This window comes from Psittacula echo (assembly GCF_963264785.1).
Source record: "Psittacula echo genome assembly, chromosome: Z".
Taxonomy (NCBI): Eukaryota; Metazoa; Chordata; class Aves; order Psittaciformes; family Psittacidae; genus Psittacula; species Psittacula echo.
Window position 1 is genome coordinate 9,743,086 of NC_137742.1, and position 23,082 is coordinate 9,766,167.

Genomic DNA, 23,082 nt, shown 5'->3' on the forward strand with positions numbered 1-23,082 from the left:
ATGGCTGCTTGGTGGACTGCAGGTAGACATGCCCTGAGGCCACTAGACCCCAGCCAGCACCATAGCAGATATAGACAGACTGAGCTAACCCTGTGCCTCAGCTGATAGACCATGCTAAGAGGCTGGGTGTGAAAGCTGCACCATGCTAATATATCTCTGGTCCTACTCCTGGCTCAACCCTACCAGCTGGAGAACGGAAAGAGCCATCTGTGAGCTACCAGCTAGGGATGCACCCTAGCTGGTGGCTCACCAGTAGGAGGGATCAGCCAGCCAGCAGCCATGTGGTGATGTGTCCATGGTGTCTCAGAAGGTTCCTGCTGTCTACAAAGATGTTGCTGCAAAGGGTCCCCTATGGCAGTATGGCAGCATGGCAGCATGGGGACCCTGCTGCACTGGATCCCATCCTACCTGGTGGACAGTGGATCTCCCCCATCCATGTGCCCTCCACTGGGATATGCAATTCCTGGTTCTCTGCCGTCTCTTTGCAGACCTTCCCTGAGGATTGCAACCAGACCGACTATTGCTTTTCTTCTCCTGTTAACTCGCAGCTAATCAGGACTCTGTCTCTCAGCCAAACTTCCAGAGTTCAGACCCATTGGAGTTTCATTTGTTTTTAAAGCCACTCTCAGTCTCTACACTATGCTTCCCTTCCATGCTGCCTTCCCTTTTCCCCTCCTGAACAGCTCACTCCCCAGAACTCTTACTTCATTCCTTGCTAGTTTTGGTACATGTCAGACAGTACTTCCAACTGTTTCATGCCTCTTCTCCATCCACAGTTCCTCCTGCCCATCAACAGAGGGCCTGGGTAGGCTGTTTCTCCCTTTCACTGAAAAATCTCTGTTCCCTGGTGTGAGGGGACACAGCGTTCTCCACCAGTAGTCATTGGGTTACTGCACTCTCATGCACTACATGAATGGAGGACAAAGAGTTTGGTGTGAAGATGCAGTTGAGAAATTCAAGTGAGACATTATGAATTAGCTCCATTCTCTCCAGAGCCCACCTGCTTTTCAGAGCTTTAACCACATAAAAGCTTGTAACAACATAAGCAGACCAGCGTAGCTCTAGGTGACACTGAAAGCTAACGCTTCTAGGATATCCACTAGTTGGACCTTTGGCAATGAAATTGCCATTCCTATCATGTTAGGGGACTACTGAGCCTTGTTCTCCACATTTCGACAAATGGGAAGACCAAAGGTAAATAGAGACATGAGCTAAGAGTCAAGTCCAGTAAGGGAAAGTATCTTCTGGACAGGTATTCACCTTGTCTCTTCTTAGCTCAAGACTTTCTGGCTACAGGGATTCGCAAGGATAGCAACACACATCTAGCTTGTTGGGCAGGGTTGTGGGGCTGTTCTTATGGCTGTTTTCAGGGTACTTGGAGATTGTGATTCATAGCTGAGCAGGAATGAAGGGATCTTAGCAGAAATTTCTCTTAACATTGAGTCTTTCTGGGAGAAACTACTCAGTCTGCTTGACGAAATAAACTCCAAAACTAATGGTGAGATATTGTAGCCCAAAAGCAGGAAGGTGTTCTTTGGATGTATTGACTCAACTGCACAGGCAAGAAAAAGCAGGAATTAAAGGTTGCTAGTAGATCTTAGTCACTCTCTGTTAGCTTTAGAGACACAAATATCCAAGTACAGTCGTTTTGGGGTCCCAGGGATCAAGCCCCAGTTTTCTCTGGCTTTAGCTTACTTTCCCATAGTGCCTGCTGTGACTATTGGTCTCAGACAAACATGTTGACGATGCTGCCATGCGCACCACCTCCAGAAGGACAGAAACAGCAGAAGTACAGGTAGCATGTCATGCTGCTCTTCAAACCCTTGCACCCAGCTGACCCTCAACTTTAAAGCAAGGCAAAAAAGGTGTATTACAGAAAATCAGGCCTTTCATTTGTTTTGCTAAGTCCACTGAAAATGCCAATGATTATAATTTTTTTTATCAGGAAGTCAATTAAAAAATAAAATTACATTTTCTTAAAGGTATTTTATTAACTTTGGAAGGATTTTATTAACTTTGAAAGTAAGAAAACTCCTTTCTTTTCTGCTTAAGTGTTTCCCAAAACTCAACATGTAAAAACATAGCATTTGCATTCTGTTTCACTTTTTTTTAACCCAGCTACAGCTCTCCAACTGGTAGCCTGGGGGGACAATTCTGTCTGGCCCCAGAAAGATATTCCACCATTATATGACCTTTTAAAATGTATCTGCTATGCAGATCCCAAGTAAATTGCCATAACAGAATCTAGCCCCAGGTTGTTGAGAAATTGTCAAGAAGTCCTGCTTTAGACAAACTTTAAAAATTCTATAGAGAAAAATGTCACCATGTTTTTTTCCATGGGAACAGAAAGTATTTCATTTGCTGCTCATGTCTCACTGTTGGATTGCTGTAAGCAGCTAGTCCAAATGGAGTGAGTCAGTACAGCAGCATCTCAAAAAAGGACTTTAATTCCTTTCTGTTTGGTTCTGAATTCTCCCCTGCATTTCCAGCTCAGAATGATCTCCTTTAACCACTACTGTCGGGATAGTGTAGGAGCAGCAACCAGTGTGTTAGGAAGGAAGCAAGATCAGCCACAGGCTTTTGTCCTGGTTTCTGAAGTCCATGATCCTGCAGAGAACCTAGCACCTGAACATGCTGAAGAAACCAGGCTGTGGTCATGAAGCCTTTGACTTTCCCAATTCAGAGTCTGCTGCCTCCTGGCTGAGAAGGAGCAGCAAGGAATGCAAGCTACAGCAAACACTAGTCACATGTATAAATGTGAAAGTGCTTAAAATATGTCTATTGTTTTTCATAGCAGGGCAGCTTGCTCTAGTTTGTAAGACTGGCTTAGAAACAACCCTGACTTCTCCAGTTAAAAAAGTCATTTAAAGCTTCTTTGCTTCAACTTTTCTCCTGCTGCACACATCCAGGATAGACCTAAATACTTCATTTTCTTTCACAATATTTGAACCTCTGCCTTTTATTTCCCTCCCTATCCTGCCACAGCTGTAACATGGCCAAGTGCAGATCACACTCCTTCTCACTCACCAGCACCCTGTCTATCTCCATGGCCTGAGCTTTCATCACACCAACCATACCAGCATCTCCTTGCGTTTGTCCTCAGGCACTGCCTTATACACCCTCTCATATTCAGACTCAACAAGTTCTCCTCCACAGCCATTCACTGTTCTGCCCCTTCTCTCTCCTTTTTCACTAGTCCTTCACTCAGTGCCCAGCTGATACCTGTAGTCTCTATCCCAGCTGAAACCAAGGCAAGCCAGCATGTTTCTCCCACTGGGCGATGCTGATCATTCCCAGTGAAATGGCAGGACCACAGCAAGGAATCACTGTCTCACTCAGCAAATACATTTACACATTCCTTGAAGACAGTGACTCCCATTCTCACAGGAAGCTGGTTTAGGAAGTCTTGCACACAGGCTTAGTGTGCCACAGCCTGAACGTAAACTTCTGCAGGATCCTGGAGCTTGTCTCTATGCAAGGCAGAGACTGCACTGGGTCTCTCACTTTCCCATTGCATGTGTGTAAGTTCTTCTGTGTGTAGGTATGATAAGTGTCAGAGGATGTGAAATATACGTATGTGCTGGTCTCAATGGCTCTGGTGATAATTCCCCTCCCAGTTACGCAAATAATAAAAATGTGACCAATTTGTGTACAAGGCAAAAAAAAAAAAAAAAACCCAAAAAACAACACAAAATTCCAGTAAAATGACACTGTTAAGGCTGCTAAAGCAAGCAGTCAATGTGAGAGGAATGCTCTTCACACTGGCCAATCATGGCTAACTCTACCTGTGTTAGAACGATGCTACAATACAGTCCTAATTTCAGGAGCACTCCCTGTTGTCACACAAGACACATTTTAAGAAGACATTTGAAGACATTAAATTAGTGAAATACAGAGACAAATGTGTTCTAGGAAAATGTTTTAACAGAGAAGAGAGAGAAAAGCATAGGTTTAGGCAATATTAATTAGAAAGACATGACAGAAATTAGAAAAACGAGGATATGGATGGAGCAGTGGAGGCCAACTGGTTACCCCAAGGTGTCAAATAGGATGTAGATAAATTAAAGCTGGTGAAATTGCTCTACTGGTGCACTTGGAAATTCATTCCTCCACTTTCTGAGAGCAGTGAGCACCTGGATCTGCTATCTCCTTGCACACCATCAGGCAGCAGACACTGTCAGGACAGTTCTGCACCGTACCCTTACCTTGTCCCCACATGTGTCTCCTTGCCATGTGCCTGTTCCCAATGCATGCTGGTGTGGCAACTTCAGCCTCTCCCTATCGGGAGGCTGTGAAGAACCTCTCTTATGCCCACAGAGACACCACCACAGAGCTGGTTTCCCTCTGCTTAAACTCAAGGTGGCCTTACAGCCCAGATGTGAGCAACCACAAGTGCTGTATGTTCCCCTTTTCTATGAATTCTAAATGGACTGTCACACTGAAGAGGGATGTCCATCCCCTTTTTGAAGTATCCCACATTAAAAGTAGCACAGAGTATTCTAGCTTTGACTACAAACTGTGGGGGTTTCTTGGGACAATAGATTTATATGGCCTAAAGGAAATATATTGTTTGGCTCTTGGTACAACTTGGACATCGAGTTTCATCCCAGATGCCTTTATGGAGTCCACTTGAAAGCTACTAGTGGGCCACCCCATATGGAAAAAAATCCAGTCTTCTCTGAAGATGCCAAAAGAGAGGAAATAATAACAATTGATGGATAGTAGTAAATTATGTTAGTTGTTACATATTTTTATCTCCCCACAAAAATGCTTCTGGCTCCTAGCTTATGAAAGAAACAGGAGAGCCTAAGGGGAGAGATTAAAGGTTAGAAATGCAGTGAGAAATGAGGACTGGACACAGAAGGGTTGTAAGCTCAGGAGAATGACTGAGGCATGGGTAGAGCTTGTATCATGTTGTTAAAAACATACCAACAGTTCAAGACTGCAGTGTGATGGCAGAAAGGTGGAGTGGGAGATGAAAGGCAGAAAGGTGGAGTGGGAGATGAAAGGCAGAAGGCAGGTCATGATGGTCTACAGAGTTTCAGCCTGGAAGCTGAAACAGAAAGAAGAAAGGAATGTCAAGGGGCCAGGACACTGGCAAAGCTATGCAGGACCTGAGAACAGGGGCATTGCAGATGAGGTCCAAAGTGCATTGGCAGCACTCCATTAAGACACAAGAGTGGAACAACAGACCCTGAGGTACATCAGAAAAATATTGTTTAGCACCTGCTCACAATGTGCCTCCAAAATGCAATGCCAAAACTGGCAGTTTCTCATTTAATAATAAAACCACAAACTCTCCTTAAGTTCATCCAGGGAAATGAAAGGGTCCAGGATTAAGGTGGTATAAGGGAAAGAAATAGCAGCGTCATGTGGGCAACCATGGATCAGCCTAGCTGTTGGGTTCCCCTTCTTGTAGCAGGACTCCAACTCCTTTTCACAGAGCTTTAGGATCCATGGATGAGGAGAGTTATTTATCAGCTCAAAGGTTTTAGGGGTTTCTTTTCTAAATCTTCTTTTGTAAAATAGGAAGATTCACATCAGATAGATGAATTATGAGGAAACACCTGGGAGAGAGTAGGACGGTGGCTGTTATCAGTGCTACAATTAAATTGTACTTTTTTCTTCTTCTTACTCTCAACCTGATTTCAAATTTCCTAAGAAAAGTCTCTACCTGAGAGTTTCTCCCTGCAGCCCACCAAATTAAGCTATATCCTTTACTTTGCTTGATCTGGTGGCAATGCATTTTGTTTCAGGTGCCTGAACAATGTCAGATTGTCATCTCCTTATAGCTACAGGCTATGGACCAAAACTCAGGGTGTAATGGAAGAAGCCACTAATTTGAGTGCCTGAGTTGAGACAATATGGGAGCAATTTTCCAGGCTCATTAGGCATGCCTGCCCCCTGGGATGTTTCTGTTCAGATCTGCACTTGTTGTGGTCCTCTCCACTCAGAAGTACCTGGCATAGACAGACAGCCAAGGAGATGTTAATGAGGTGTCCAGCTTAGTTGGAAAGTTGGAAAGGAAGGAGGCGCTTAATGCTCCTACAGGAAGCATTAGAGGGGTGCTTAATGCTCCCATAGGAAAGGGGAAGGAGGCACAATAGTTATTATTTGCTAGCTGCCCTCTGTCACACTCCAAAGCAGCCACACTCTGAGACTTCAGGTCTGCAGAGTAAGGATAGGACTCTTTTCCGGCTGATAAGGGAAGAGTTGTGTGAGTAAGAAAGAGAAGGAGCTGTTCATCAAACTCACTGCACAGCACAGCCAGCCACTGCAGTTTTTTGGGGGAGGCTTTAGAGGGAGGAGGAGGAGAAGGAGAAGTATTAGGGCTGTGAGCCACTATTCATTTACAAACTATAATTAATTTGATGTTTAGATTAATTTCTGATGCACTCTCAAAGGTGCACTGAAAGCATTTTTCCTTTATTATCATGTTGACTGCTTATTGGGGAGATAAATCTAACTGTCAGTTATGCACTGACTTACCAAAACTTTCAGACCAAGCAAGCATGTACGCATAAGGAACAGCTGTTTGCAGCTCTCCCATTAAAGACACAGCTCTGTCTTTCCCCAATAACTCACAGTAAAGAAAATCTATACATTGTACACAGGGACTTCTGCTTTCTTTTGTAGCTTAACAATTTATTAGGCAAGAATATGTTTTCAGAATCTGTCTTCTATTTTTCTCTGTGTCTATCACAGTTCTATCCATCTCTCCACACAAGTGATAGAGAGAGTCCATCCAGAATATTTTCAAGTTATGGATATGTTTGTGCATACCTACTCACATGCACACTTGCAAAATCATTACAAATGTTTTTACATATGGGGTAATTAGATGGAGGAGCTCATTACTGTAGGGTCTTTGTGGCCACTCATTTAAGACCCTTCAGAGGAGGAATGGCCATTTATGTGACTAATAGAAATGACTGATGTTAAGAGTTAATGCCAGAAGAAAGAGAGTAGGGAAAAATAAGATAAAATGAAAAGACTTTTTAAAGAGATTAAAAACTTAAAGCTCTGGGCTTCAAATCAGTCCATCAGCACTGGGACCTGGGAAAAGAACCTGACTGGTCCCTCATGTGCCTACACAGAGTGCTATCTGCTGCTATCTGCTAAAAACCCTTTGAAGTTAGATAGGGTAGATGAGCCCAAGTCATGTACATCTGGTCCTATATGTGTTCCAAGGCTATGATTGCTTCAAACATGAACACATGCGTGTGTAAAAGTGACAGAGAAGGGTCTGTAGTGCTGCTTTCATTCAGGCCAGAAGTTTTGGTTCAGAAGTCAGAAATAATGAGCAGGCCATTTCTGAACTCAAGGTGATTGATCTGCAGAACGCAGACTTACCACATACTGCTCTTGTGAGACTGCAGACCCACCACAGCATCTTGGTTACCCATTGCATCTGGTTTTATTTGTTTTCCCCCAAGATCTCTCTGAAGAAAGGTGAATTCAAGCTGTAGAATGGATGAGTCTCTATAAATCCATCCACCCATCCACCCCTCCCCCCATATATCTATCTTCAACTTCTTTATATCCATCTATCCTGTCTCATTCACTGCACAGGGCTGCTCTTCAGCATTTTGAAGTCTAACTAGTAACTGAGAAGCTGTTCAGTAGATCCTCATAGCTCTGTGCTTGGCCCCAGGCCCTCCTTCCTGCACGATATTCAAACCCTGCTATGAATATGGATTTATTATTATTTCCTCATCTGTTTTCCTAACGTCCTTCCCAGCAGAGCATTTGAGAGGTTCGCAGAGTTAAATAACAGCATTTTCACAGTGCTCATGGTGTCATCGTTTCACCAAGGGGGTGATGAGGCATAGAAAGATATTTAAAACTATTTAGTAATTTTGAGTGACTAATCTGAGATGCATGAGCCTGATCAGTCTGTTTGCTTGTTTTCTCGAAGTATTCAGCACAACACAGGGCATGCTATGTTTATGTTCACTCCAGATGCAGGTTTGGGCAGCAACTTTTCCATCAGTGAAATCTCAGATAGTGCACTGAGCGCCAAGAAGAGGAACGCACACTAAAGCTTCGTCTTCTCTGGCAAACTAAGGAGACATTACACATCTGCTCAAACACTGTGCCATAACTACCTGTATCTTTTTTACATTGTGTGCCATTGGCTCTATTTGGGTCATGGCAATTAACTCATGGCTGGACATTTCTTGGGCACAGCTCAGCAGTGGCAAGGGTAGGGACTCTCCTTAGACAGCGGTATAGATAAGGCCACTCTCTTTTGAGGGTTAGGAGGGTTTAGTCATGTAGATTCGAGCCATGATGTACAATTTGCACTCAGAGCCTGCACTATTTGATTTACTAGTATAAAAGAAGCCTAGATCTTATTAAAGGAATTTTGTATGATATACCCAGCAAAACTGGGGTTATCATGGCAGAAATAGGGATCAATTCCAGTTCTCCAAGGCAGCATTTGGTTGTACAACTACAAAACCATCCTTTCCCTGCCTTATTTACTGTCTACATTCCAACACATGGAATAATGAGTCTGATACATTGCCATTTTCCTCACCCTGTTATGTTATTCATTCTCTACAGTAATTAAAACAAGGGTGCCATGAAGAAGAAAAATACAGAAATGTGTAGTTAGAAGCAGCGCCTTAATGCATATACAAAACAAGACAGAATTAAAATTTTATAGGTAACATAATTCCTTGCATTTCTAACTCTAGTGCTTCAATTTGCAACCTTAGCATTGTTTTAATGTACTGGTGCATGTGATATTTTCCCCTTTCAAGTAAGCACATCAGCATAAAATACAATCCCTAGATGAGATTAACATCTTCAGATGATATCTTCAAAGGTTGTAAACAGGGTGACAACTTGCAGATCCCCATAAAAATAGGTATGCCTTTCTTAACCATATATATTTTCATCTGTTTAAAATCCCCAACTAAATTTAAATCATCCCCACTCTCCCCAGTCTTGATCTGTAATATATCACATATTTATAGGTGTGTACTTTATATAAGTACTATATATATTCCTGCAGTACCAATATGTCTGCAAGTTATTAAAAACAATGAAGATGACTGAGCAAGTAGTTTGAATTTGGGCAACCTGCTTCAGTGCTTGCTAGCCTTCAAGGTGGAAAAGCTTTTCCTTATGTTCAGTCTCTCTTTTTTTGATTTGTGAATCATAGAATATCTTGAGTTGGAATCAAGCCCAACTCTCTGCTCATCACAGTACTACCTAAAACTAATCCGTATGATGCTAATCCAGATGCTACTTCAACTCTGATAGGCTCGGTGCCATGACCACTTCCCTAGGGAGTTTGTTCCATGAACTGACCACCCTCTCAGTGAAGAACCTTTTCCTGGTGTCCAATCTAAATTTCCCCTGATGTGAAGAGACTATCTCAGTCTCTTTACTCTCACAGTGCTCCTTGTCCATCCTGATGGCCCTGTGATGAGCTCAGTCTGCTTTGTCACTGTCTTTTCTATACTTGGGAGAATCATAGAATAGTTAGGGTTGGAAAGGACCTTAAGATCATCTAGTTCCAACCACCCTGCCAAGGGCAGGGACACCTCACACTAAACCATGTCACCCAAGGCCTCATCCAACCTGGCCTTGAACACCACCAAGGATGGAGCATTCACAACCTCCCTGGGCAACCCATTCCAGTGCCTCACCACCCTCACAGTAAAGAATTTCTTCCTTATATCCAATCTAAACTTCCCCTGTTTAAGTTTGAACCCGTTACCCCTTGTCCTGTCACTACAGTCCCTGATGAAGAGTCCCTCCCCAGCATCCTTGTAGGCCCCCTTCAGATACTGGAAGGCTGTTATGAGATCTCCATGCAGCCTTCTCTTCTCCAGGCTGAACAGCCCCAACTTTCTCAGCCTGTCTTCATACAGGAGGTGCTCCAGTCCCCTGATCATCCTCGTGGCCCTCCTCTGGACTTGTTCCAACAGTTCCATGTCCTTTTGATGTTGAGGACACCAGAACTGCACACAATACTCCAAGTGAGGTCTCACGAGAGCAGAGTAGAGGGGCAGGATCACCTCCTTTGACCTGCTGGTCACGCTCCTTTTGATGCAGCCCAGGATACGGTTGGCTTTCTGGGCTGCAAGCACACTGAAGCCGGCTCATGTTCAGTTTCTCATCGACCAACACCCCCAAGTCCTTCTCTGCAGGGCTGCTCTGAATCTCTTCTCTGCCCAGCCTGTAGCTGTGCCTAGGATTGCTCCGACCCAGGTGTAGGACCTTGCACTTGGCATGGTTAAACTTCATAAGGTTGGCATCAGCCCACCTCACAAGCGTGTCAAGGTCCCTCTGGATGGCATCCCTTCCCTCCGGCGTATCAACCGAACCACACAGCTTGGTGTCATTGGCAAACTTGCTGAGGGCGCACTCAATCCCACTGTCCATGTCACCGACAAAGATGTTGAACAAGACCGGTCCCAACACCGATCCCTGAGGGACACCACTCATTACTGGTCTCCAGCTGGACATTGAGCCATTGACCACAACTCTTTGTAGGATATATAAAACTAGATGTCCAGGTGTGGTCTAATGAGTGCTGAGTAGAAAACGGTAGTCACTTCACTAATTGGCTGTGCTCTTGTTAATAGAGCTCAGGATGCTGTTGGTCTTCCTTGCAGGCCAGTGCACATCGCTAATGACATCCTCAGTGATGTAAGCCAGTGAAAACCTAGAGACAGTAGGACTATGACCCTTTCACCAGCTGACCTCCAATGCCCAAATATTTAGCCAGGCATGTTCATTATTATAAAAGGCAGGCAGTGCCTCTGACATACAAGGGCTGCTGCTGTCTTTGGCTACTTCACAGACAAGAAGTTTCCTCCCTTTTTGGCAACATGACCTGCAAGTCTGGTTGAGTTCTGACAATTTAAAGGTGAAATTATATGATTCTTGTGAAGATAGATCTCTAATGACCCTTTAAATTCCTTGTCTAGAAGGTTTTCCAGAAATTCTAAAGTATTTACCTTGGTCATTGTGGATCTCCTGTCACGGCTGAACAGGCTCCAGGAACATTATTATGTTATTGGGCTTTTGAAAATGCTTATGAGAAAAGAATTTTTGCTAGTTGATTTTGAGAATCAATGCAAGAGCCACTTTTTTGCAGGCAACTCATATTTTCACCCCACCTCTTCAAATTAAGAACTCTGTCCCTGCCTTTCTCAGGTCTTCAGTTTTTCTAATCAAAGGCATTTTCATAAACGTTTTTTTCCAGCAATATTCCTACTCTGCTGTATTTCAGCAACTAAACCGGAAGTTAATTTTCCCTCCTCCCACCCAAGGGTGGATCAAGAGTTCAGACAGGTCATTGAACAGGGGGTCCAGAAGCCAGAAATTGATCAGGATTTAGTCAATCTGTGATAAGACTCAAGTCCCACATACTAAACATAACTCTTCTGAGGGACTGCAGAAGTTTATGGAGATCTCTAGGATTCAAAATACATTTTTGAAGGATTTAGGACATGCTTTTGACTGCTCTGCTGGCAGACCCACAGGAATTTATCAACACCCACACTGTAATATGAAGGTGTTTCATTCCCATTGATATTGATAACAGAAGAAGCTGGCTAACCATTTCCCTGTCTATTGTGGGTAGCTGAAAACATTCACGCTGAAAGGACCACAGATGTAACAACTGGTTAGATCTGGAACAGTGTGTTACCTTCCAGCTTAAAAAGCATTTGTCTAACTCTTTTCTTTCTCCTTTTTTGGTGCCTGGCATAGTTCAGTGTCAGTTCACAACCTCCTGGAATAGATAGAAGATTTTCTCTTCTTCTTTCCCAATGACTCACTATGTATGAGAAGTTTCTTTCACATTTAGTTTTGTTAGCTGGTTTTCATACAGTAGCCTTTATAGAAAGTTAAGCATTGGCTTGTAAAACATGGCCAAAAACTATTCATCACTATTTCTGGCTTCTGAACAGGAACTTCCAGACTGTCCCACAAGAGAAGCTTCAAGTCTTTCTATATCTATCGGGTTGCCTAAACCTACCCATAATGAGGTATCAGTTGTACCACAACATGAAAGAGAGAAGTAGTTAGGCATCCATCTAAGCAATGATCATTAGGAGCAAAGTGGGGAGATTCTGTACTTTGCTACACCTAGAATGGATCTATTTCAAAGACTTCCCAGGACATGAAAGAACAGACAAAAAATAGCCACTAGTTAACAGTATAATTCACAGAGCATCTTCACTATTAGTTTCCTTGGGGAGGGTTGTGGCTGCTTTGCTTGTTTATTCCTTGATCAGCCGAGGAAGGGATTTGCTTCCCCACTATAAAATATTATGAAAAAGAAGGTCACCTTTTATGATGCTTGTCTCTTATAGACCAAGAAGGACAACCAGACATTTCTGTAGTTGAAGTATTCATACATGGCGTCTTTCAAGAAGCCACAAATAACAAGGAGTGTTATTCAAGAGGGAACCTGGGAGTAAAGATATTAAGATAAGAAATGGATTATGACATGGCTGGTGGGAGCTTCAGTAGTTATTTTCATTTTATTTATATTATACAGCTCAACAAAAACAATGTAAAAATTATCTTCATCTTGATTTAGCAGTACATCCTTAACAGAGCACTTACTTAAATCCCACTCCTAACTTGTGTGAAAAAAACACACTAAGCTCAATCTTTGCTTCTGGTTTTACACTGGCAAAGATATGGACGTGTCTCATCAAAAACTCATCTGCTTTTTCCAGCCATGTACTTTTCCCATAAACCTTAGATTGACCCATGATGATCCCAAATATTTACAAGGAAGGCTCAAAAAGCAAGTTAAGAAGAGCTCCTTCCATTTCTGAAAGCAGGTAGGAAATCGCTTCAGTTCTAATCATCATTCAAAGAAGACCAAATGCTATTCTTTTATCTATGAGTAATTCCTCACTGGCTAGTTTGTTCCTTGTAAGGAAGACCATCACCATTATCTATGTTGGAACATTATGCTCTCCTTAGAAGAACCACAATGCTTCTTGTCCACAGCACAGTATGTTGGTCCAATATTTGATTCATGGGTTTTCCAAAGAATGGCTGAAACCTGAGTCCTTCACTTAGTAGATTTATTCAGTGGATGACTTACTTAAACTCCTACTTAGCAGAACAGGTAGAGCCACAGTCCACAGAGTCAGACAAATAGTTGCTCATCCTTTAAACAAGCCCTGTTTAAAGGAAAAAAGATGAGGTTTTAGTGTTAGCTCCATTCTTAGGATGAGAAATCTGCTGTAGTTTTCTATATCAGACTTTTTCTGTTTTTATGTCTTTTTAGAAAAAGCTGTTGTTGATCAGCAGCCCTGTTTCCAGATGTACACGTGAATCAAAACCTTAGATCTGACCATACAGTAATTTAAACTGTCAAAATTCTAGCCGAATTTTGACTCTCAGTCTTGTACTTTCAATGTGAGTCATGACGGTTATTTCTGTGTAAAAACAAACAAACAAAGAAACAAACAAAAAACACCAAAACCAAAACAACAACAACAAAAAAATCCCAACGCCACCACCCCCCCCCCAAAAAAAAAAAAAAAAACAACAAAACAGATTGTAAAAGACAACACCCACAGGAAGAGAAGTCCTTCTTGGCTTGAACCACCATATTCAGGGTCAGCATTTACAGCCTTCAACCTTTTTCAGAGAAGATACTGCTTGTTTGAGGCTCTATCTGGAAAACTTCCAACTGACAGTGCACAATAACAGGGACCACTTCTCTGCACATTCTAGCTCACCCTGCCTTAACCTATAGAAGCAGTTTGATGCATGGGAAGATGGGAAGGTGACATAAGGAAGATGCTAGTGTATATCAAGCTACCTTCTGCACTGGGTGTTCTGACCTTTAGAGAAAGTTAATCATGCCATCTACTTTCATTCTTCATTTAATCTCCCCTTCCCATCTGTTCAGTTTCTCTCAGCTGGAAGCAAGATGAAGAACGAGTACAAGTCAGCTGTCTCAGTGGTCTGTAGCCCACACTTTGGGGCCATTTATTATAAGGCATTAACATCAATTGTCACCTCTATCATGACTGTTACTAGAGTCCATGCCAGATTAGTAGGCAAGAATTGATTTTCTAAATATCTGAAATATGAAATGAACAATAGACAGACAGATATACAGGATCAGAAAGGACCATTTTGATCTTTTGGACTGAACTCTGAAATAACATATGCCAGATACCTCAGCTCATGTGACAGGTTCAAACCTTCTGCTTGAGTCATAGCATCCCTTTTAGAAAATCTCTTAATCAAGATTTCATTTGATAGGTGCTCCACCCCTACTGCTAAACAAGGTGTTCCAAAATAGTTAATTACCTTCACTATTTAAAAAATGCAGACTCAGTGTCTTATTTCCATTTTAAATTTGTCAAGCGTCTGCTTCCATACAGAAGAAATTACCAAGTCCTTTTTTTTTTCTATATTAAAAAAAAAATAACATGTTCTATTAGAAATCATTTCTAGTATATGGAATACAGTCAGAAGATTGTTTAAAATTCTTGTTGAGAAACTCTTTACTTTTTCAAATCTAGAATTATTCTTATAGCTCTGAATAATTCTTAAAACCACCAGAACTAAATTCAGAATTCCACTAGGGATTTTTCCTGAGCCATACTCAGAGGTAACATCACCTTCCTACTTATAGAGAATATTCCCCACAGACTGCCTTCATCCCAAAGCTGTGCTGAATATTTCAGCATAATCCTGAGAGCTCACATTTGGCTCTTATCCTGGCACCCATGTTCTTCTTAGAAGCACTGTTTTCTAGTGAAGATTTCCCCTTCTTATGAGTGACTTACTTGATTTCTTCTGTGCATACTTTATTTTGCATTTGATTGGATTAAAATGAATGCTGAGTCCATCCTCCACAGTGACACAGGTCAACATGACTTATTCCTGTTGTAATTTACTTCTCCATCATTTTTGTATGATTGGCAAATTTTACCTATAATTACTTCTGATGTATTCTGAGTAATGTTAGAGAAACCGAATAGTGCAGAGCTTTCAGCATGCTCCTGGAGGAGCCTACTAGAAATTTGTCAATATTATAAGCCACAGTTTTCAAATTTTTTATGATCTATTATCCAATTTTTAAGAAATTTGGTGTGGGCTGCTTTCATTTTCTATAAAGAAAGGTTCAAATACTACAGAAAAGTTTAAGTATACTCTACAAAAAACTACTTTATTAACCAAACTTGCAATTTCATGCAATCAGTTTGATTTGATAGATGTTATTTTCCATGAACCACAATGACTGGATTAATTGTACACCTTTCAATTCTTTGCCATATCGTCTCACATCAAAATTTTCATAGTTTTACTTAGGTCTATGAAAGATTAAATAAGTTTACCAGGTCATTTAGTTTACATCCTTAAAAATTAATAATTTTTTTTATGGAATACTTTGAGGGTTTTCTAATATTCCATAAATTTCTAAAATGAACATTACTGGTTCAGTAAATTTCTGAACCAATCCTTTGAGTAGTCTAAGGTTCCAATTATCTCATCCCACAGATGTAAAATATTTACTAATAGTTGTTTAGCATAGTTACCAGTTACTGACTGTTCATACATTAAAAAAAAAGGGTGGATGGATAGATGGATGGGTTGATGGATGGATGGATGGATGGATGGATGGATGGATGGATGGATGGATGGATGGATGGATGAACTGGATAGGTTGATCTCGCCTGGTCATGATTAAACGGCAGTGGGAAGTTAAATATTCCAAAAAGTCATACAACACTATTAGACACTGGAAAACAGCTGAAGTGCTATGCCGTAGGTCTGCAGACATGCTACTTTATTGAGTATTGCAGTACCCATAAATCACCTTACAATAATAATACCTTCCAATGCACACATACATTATAGAGCTACTTACATACAGATTGTATCCTGAAATTCTTTACAGCACTAGAAAATTGCAAGACAGCAGCTAGTACATCATGTAAAGAACATAGCACAGTAAAGACCTTGAAGGCAATTAAAAGAAAACCTTCATTCTTTGATAAAACTAAAATAAACCCAAACCATGGAGTAAAAGAAATGAGCAGTTTTTGGAATAAAATGACTGAAGTAGCAAGGCAGTGCTGAGGGGTAGGTGGCCAGGTTCTGATGGAGGGATAAAGGTGGGAGCAGAGGAGATTTCTGAATTTGAACACCTTCCCATTGCTCTCTCAGCAGCAAATACCTCCCTGATTTTCCTAGATCTCACCTTTCACAGTTAGCAGCAAAAGCAAGGAAGGAATCCACTAAAGGGACAGTTATATTAGTAACTAATTATATTAATAACTAATTACTTAATTACTAACTTAAATGTTTTGGGGAAGGAAAGAAGTGGAGCCTCAGGTATAACCAATTTCCAGTGCTTTCTGCAGCTTAGTCCATCTCAGCAGTCTGTTTGAAGTCCTCTCTTATGTCCCGAGTAGCAGCACTTCAAATGCAAGGGAAGCAAGAGGCATGGACTTCTCCTGTGCTAGTACCCAGTCCTTGTGCATGACATTTCTTCTTTTTTACCACAAGGGAATTTGCCTTCCACAGGCTGACAGGAAGATCCCTGCTTTTCTGTTATTCTCATTTGCCTCTAGTGAAATGAGCATGGGTTGAATGACAAGAAGGAAAAATTCAGAAGAATGAGACCTTCTCCTTAGTGACTTTGGTAACTGGAGGAGCAAGAAGTGCCAAGAAATATCCCTCTTAGCATTCAGGCAAATACACTGACAGAATCAGAAAATATATCTCTGGCCTGAAAAAAGCTAGTAGGCACTGATTTGTTTCTGTTGCAATCTCTTTCAAAGTGCTTCTCTGAGGTGGCAGTACCTGAAACAAGTATCTGGAACATGTACGCAGCAAGTATCTGGAACATGAATCAAAAAATTCTTCTTAGTTTTAAAACAAGTTAAATGCTTCTTCGAGGTTCCTCTTTTCCTTTCCATTGCCTGAGACCAGCCTAGCTACATGAGTAGACCTGCTGTAGGATCGTCTGCCCCCCAGTTCAGGACTCTGGAACAGAAGCTTGCATCTGGACCTGCCATCCACTGTGGTCTTGACTTTAGATTTAGAGAATTCATCTAGAGGAAAGCTTCTGCTGAAGAGAGGCAACATGTTAACATGTTAACATCTGCTAACCTGGTAGCAGATCATCAAAAGGCTGTTTTGCACATTAACCGCTAATTCTCCTTGCTGCATGCAAACAGAAACAGCAAACTCAGAAGGACCGATTAAGGATCCATGGGAACTTAACGATGTGCTCATTCAGGACTGCACTTAGTACACAAACTAATTCATGGCCATGCAGAGACACTACTTACCGTGAATGGAAAGTTTACAGTTGCAAAACAGGCTTCAAATTCACTCTGAGATAGATTGCTAATTCCCTCCTTTATCATCTCAGCTGATTAAAAACAGAAAAACAGCCCTTGAGTAATATCAGTTACCTAGTTACACTTTACTTTGATTCTATAAACCCATTGTTAATCATGCTGTTGTCATGAGAAGGGCCTACATGCTCCATTACCAAGACTTCCTGTGTAAGAAAGGGGGTGAAAGCGCCTTCCAAGATGCTACCCCAATTTCTGCTCACTAATCATTTACACAGTCATGCAGGAAAAGGACAGGCCAGGAGATGCCATGGACTCCAATGTCAGTAGCTTTCTGGAAAATGCTTTGCAGGATCAGGAAGTTCAGATACCCAGAGCTGCAGTCCTAGCAGATTTCTTCATTCTTTGCTGCTCTGATAAATCATTTATTAGAACAGCCTTTTTACACAATCCCAGGGTGGAGAGAAAAAAAAACACAACATCCCCCCCATAAAATAGATTTATCACAAAATCCTGTCCTCCTACCAACCATCTTCAGACCAGAACATATATTTCTCTGATTATTAATTAACTGATGCAGAGGAACAGCTACAAGCTTTTTAACCTCTCCCTTTCCCTTTGTCCTTCAAGAGGTAGATAACAATGCAGCGGCAGTGTTCAAAATGCAGACAATTTCTTGAGTAACTGTAGTACTATCAACATGCTTTCAGCCCTGTACTCATGGACTCAGACATTAAAGCCATTCAGAAAGCAAGTATTCAAGCTATCTTCCCACTACATGCATTCTGTTCCTTGTCATACGTGTTTAAACAGGCATAGCACCATTAGCACTGCTGATTTTGACATGGAGAAACAAAGATGGTTAACAGTCAATAGTGCATATCACAACAACAAAGACATATAATATACCAGTAAGTATATGATCTGTAAAGAAAAGGGAATATTATATTGCCAGCACAGCTTGTCTGTCTGCCTATCTGCCTATCCCTTATTACTGTGACATCCCAACTCTCAGAACAAGGCATAGCTTTTCTTCTTTTTGGAGTCCATCCAAATACCTTCAACAATATGAAATAGAGCTGCACATAAATAACAGGAAAATGGGGAGAGCCAAATGCACCAACAACATCTGAGCATGTCAAGCCTCTTGAAACTAAAACCGTGAAATGAAGACACAGGAATTAGCTGCTCTGTCCCTAGGACATGCTCACAAGAAAGATGCACAATTATTGGCATTTGCCCTCTCAACCCAGCCCCCCAAACCTCAGCAGCTAGCCAGTGGAGATTTTTATATTATAGCAGTGGATATCAGGACAACTATGGAGAAAAAAAATAACAATCCGAATGTGGTCCTAATCCATAGGTAACTAATACCAATAACATCAGAGTACAACTCCCAGCTTCATTATCTGGTCCAAATGAAATATAGTGAGCAAATGCACTTCTGATCTCTCTTATTAGTCCCATTTGTTAAAATGCTGTATTATTTACAGCTTTGCACAGTGTAAGGAAATGGCCTTAGAATTCTATCTCGAAAGCAAAGTGATGATAAAAACTATTTTAACTTTGTGAGCTCATATAAAGCAAGGTTCTTGCAAAGGTACAACTGTACCAGCATACCAGCACCAGGGCTCATGACCCAACTAAATGTCCGGTCTCAGCAAAAGTGGATTTTATCATACTTGGCAGCATTTCTGGTGGGGTTTGCATGCATTGGGAGTTTGATTCAGCAATTAACATCATTTTGAGGACTGACTCACCTCGGCATTAGTCAGTTAACAGCATATTACTACCTTGGGACATCACTCCCAACTACAGAAACAAGTCCCACAATAGATTTAAGCTAGATGCCAGCTTTCATTACAGTCAACACTGGTCCCTGCTACACAGCCAATGGAACTTGATTCATTTAGGCACATCTAGGAGTGTTCTGAAAAAGGAAGAAATCATAGAACCATAGAATCAAGTAGGTTGGAAAAGACCTTTCAGATCATCGCATCCAAACACTACCCCAGTAGTGCCACTAACTTCTTCCTTGTACCTGCACAAAAGGTGAGCTGGTATGAAAAGTCTGGATTCACTTTGTCTTTTAAAACGTGTAAAATGTCATTCACTATTTCAGAATATTTCAGAGAGGGTGTGTCATGAAACATAGAGCAGCTGCTTGGCTACTTCATGTCCACTGACTATGTTGGCTAGACCTACATTCATTATGTTAGGATCCCAAGATGACTTGCTCACAAATGGAAGCATGTGTAGACACATTCTAGATGTGCACATTCAGTCAATAGGAGGTGCCTTGCAACAGGACCTGTAGAAATCAAAGAGTAGAAATCAAAGTTCCCAGACAAGCTAGGTTCCCTATAGACGTGATATAAACTGCAGCCAACTCAGCTTTGATATTTGGTAGCTGTGTATATATTAGTAAAGTAAACATACCTGGCACTTTCCCCTAGCATTGGGGCCAGCTGGCACAGAATAGCCCACACCCAAACTATTAAATTCTCTCACTTTCCAGAATATGATGGCCACATCCAAGCTAACTACCGAAAGCAGGCTCTGTTTTGTGCTAATTGTCAGACTTTGTCCAGGAATTGTTTATAGTTAGGCACAAGCCAAAACTATGGCAAGGACCTTTTTAAAAATTCAGTCATACAGATGGTTTGTTTCCAGTTTATCTGAACTTCCCTGGCACAGTTTTAGTTTACTTCCATAGATGTAGCTGATAGGTCTTGGACAGGAGCATTAGCAATCCAGAGGTGTTTTTAAAAAGAACTGTTTTTCATGACATCCTATATTGAGAGATGTGGGGTAGCTAGACAGCAAATTTCAATTTTAAATTCAAGTAAAACATTTACAAGGATGCTTCCAGCAGTATTTAAAGACTGAATCAACTCAAGTGAAATCAGGAGGTGTTTAGTTTATTCCTTTGCTGAGATCAAGTCATAGGACCTTGTTGACTAGTAGATTATTCGGCTAGTCAGTTGTACACTGGGAACATTACCAGGTGCTTACTGGCTAAAAAGTGATTGCAAAAGCAGATCCGTTGCCATTGAATAATACTACAGCTCATTACTCACAATAACTCTCCAGTTTTCTGTCTGGAGATTGATGACTGCTGTGAGGCTTGAGCAACACTTTTGCTCACGTCTTCAAGCTGCAGTGTTGTTGGTACCTCCTCATCCAGGTGGCTGGCAGGAAAGCTGCATGGACAGCCAATTATTTGGAGCCTTGGCTTCAAGGAGAGGACAAAGAGGGATGCCTGTTTATTCCACGGGCCTCCTTTTTAAAGCCACATTTGCCATACTCAGTAAAACTCTTTGTCTCACTTTGAGGCTAGGACCATAAGTTTTATGATTTCTCATAAACTTATGCTATTAGCCAAAGCAAGGAGTACAGGTTTAATGCAAGAGTGAGTGTCTTCCTTTTGCAAATAGAAGCTACCCTGTGTCATCTGTGAGACTAGGAGGAACTAGACCATGGAGGAGGTGCTGGAGGAGGTGCTGCTGAATGCATTTGCAGTACAGCCCAAGGCTGTAAGCCATGCCTGGTTATCTGGAGCAGGTGTATACCTGGCAGCAAATGCTCAGCATTAGCTTTGTGAAGGGCTCTCAAACTGTCTCTTCATTTCAGTCTGTCTGTTGAGACACACTGGGTTCCTAGGGTTGATTTGTGCCGCCAGAGCTTTGCAGGGGTGGGAAAACAGATGGCTTTGTCTGGAGCACAGGCTGGTCTAGGCTAGTCTTACCAGGGTTTGTGCTCAGAAATACTGTTGGCACACAGGGACATTTCTGGCAATGGTAGAAGAGGCAATTCTTATACAATATGATGTTTCCCTGCCTCACTAATATCTCAGACCCATGGTCACTCCAGCTAAAGTTATATAAAGTCTGACCAAATAAGGCCTTTTTCTGGAGCTAACATAGGGGACAAAAAAAAAAAAAAAAAAAAAAAAAAAAAAAAAAAAAAAAGAAAAAAGAAAAAGAAAACAAAACAAAAAAAAAAGGAACAAACCAAACACCCTTCCCAAAGCTGTGTGCATTGCATGCATTGCATCCTGTGTAGTCCTGACCTATCTTGAGTCTTCTGATCTCGAGAAAGCAAGACTTCCATTGAGACAAAGAATGTCATTTCAGGTGGCCTGTAGGTACAATATTCAGTCACTATATGTTTCTACTGCTGGGTGCTCTCCATGGCTGATTGGATGATTTGCTGGCAGGATATGAAACTACTCATGGAAACCATGCTAGGAAAGCAGCAGTGTTCATCTTTCTCAACTGCAGAGTCAACATAAAGTCTGCAGAAATTGCCAGTTAATAAAGCTCCTCATATTGCTTAAATGGCCAACAATCAAACTATTCATGCCAATGAACACCATAATGGAGAACTTATTAAATTCACATTTTACTTATATTGCTATAATAAAGATGTAGCAGTAGGTGTATCAGATTCCCCTCATAGTGAGTATTGGAAGGCAAAGGAAGGGTTATGCTGGTGAGTGAAGGAGGGTATAGAGATTTACCCCAGTCATGATGGAGGGAAAAAGAACAAGACTCTCCTTGAGACCATGCATCGTATCTGCTGACACCCCAGCTCAAATGTGACCCAAATCTTGTGTGTTCTGGTACTGTGGCACCAACATTTGGATCCTTGCGCTTCACATAATCTTGTGTCCAAATGGCACTCAGACCAGCACTACGTCCTGGGACCCTGATCTGTAACAACCCCTCCTACCTTTTGTCCCCCATTGACAACCATCCTCTCCTCACTCTCCTGCCCACCCTCCTCCCTGCTTAATCCCTCCCTCCCACCACCCTCACCCCTTCCCCATGTTCATTCTCAGTGGTCGTTGCATGTACTTGCCTTGGCTCCCTTCAGATCATTAAGCCCCCTGCCTTGCCTCATGTTTCAACAGGTTTTGTGAGTTTTGACAATCCTGCCAGTGCCCAAGCTGCTATCCAGGCTATGAATGGCTTCCAAATTGGCATGAAGAGGCTGAAGGTGCAGCTGAAGAGGCCAAAGGATGCTAACCGTCCCTACTGAAGAGTTGTGGGAACCACTGGATACAAAGCACTAGCACAGGTAACTGCATGGGGAAGAGGTGTCAGCTATGGTTGTAGCCTCTCTTTGTGTTGTAGACCCTCAAAAAACTCTGTGACTTTCTAGCTTCTACCTTTTCCACTTAGGCCTCTGGCTAGAGCCACACTCCACAAATACGCATGCACACATAAACCAGGAACCATTTGTGCGTGCGCCTCTTTAGAGAAAGAGGTGGAAGGATGCTTAACAAGGGATGAGCCAAGTTCCTCACCCCAGGGGCATCCTACATCTCTAGAAAGTCTTCCTGGTCACTAGAGGAGAGCCAAAAGCTGTCTTGATTCCGCTCGCTCAGCCAAAGACAGCATTTCTGGTGGCTGAAGAAAATCTGCAATTAAGAGACGGGACTGAGCTACAGTTTAATCCCAGGTGACTGGTCTGGGACAGTGTCTGTCTCAACAGCTCTGTGTTGCAAACGTTTCAAAGCATTCCTCATTCTTCATGCGGTATAGTCTGTATCCAATTTCATCCCAGCATAATAACTTTATGTAAATATGTCTCCCTGACAACTAAATAACCCCTAATTTCTTTCTTCCCAAGACCAAGAAATAAATAGAAGGATCCATGCTCACTTGTTCCTCAGTTAGCATTAACTTTGGTGTCTAGATAAAACCCAAGCAAAGGCAAGGAAGATTTGCTTGAGTGAGGACCTAGACAAATCCGAACA

General features: G+C 41.8%; 1 protein-coding gene across 14 annotated transcripts in view; it reads left to right on the top strand.

The window, feature by feature from the left end:
• Positions 1–22,361, top strand: part of CELF4 (CUGBP Elav-like family member 4) — a gene marked incomplete at both ends in the record, with an annotated part of 693,842 nt that extends 671,481 nt beyond the window's left edge. For all 14 annotated transcript variants that reach the window (XM_080637032.1, XM_080637040.1, XM_080637033.1 and 11 more), the window contains one exon: positions 22,234–22,361. In XM_080637032.1, the coding sequence (XP_080493158.1) occupies positions 22,234–22,361 (128 nt within the window). The remainder of the gene's footprint in view (positions 1–22,233) is intronic.
• Between the last annotated feature and the right edge of the window lie 721 nt (positions 22,362–23,082).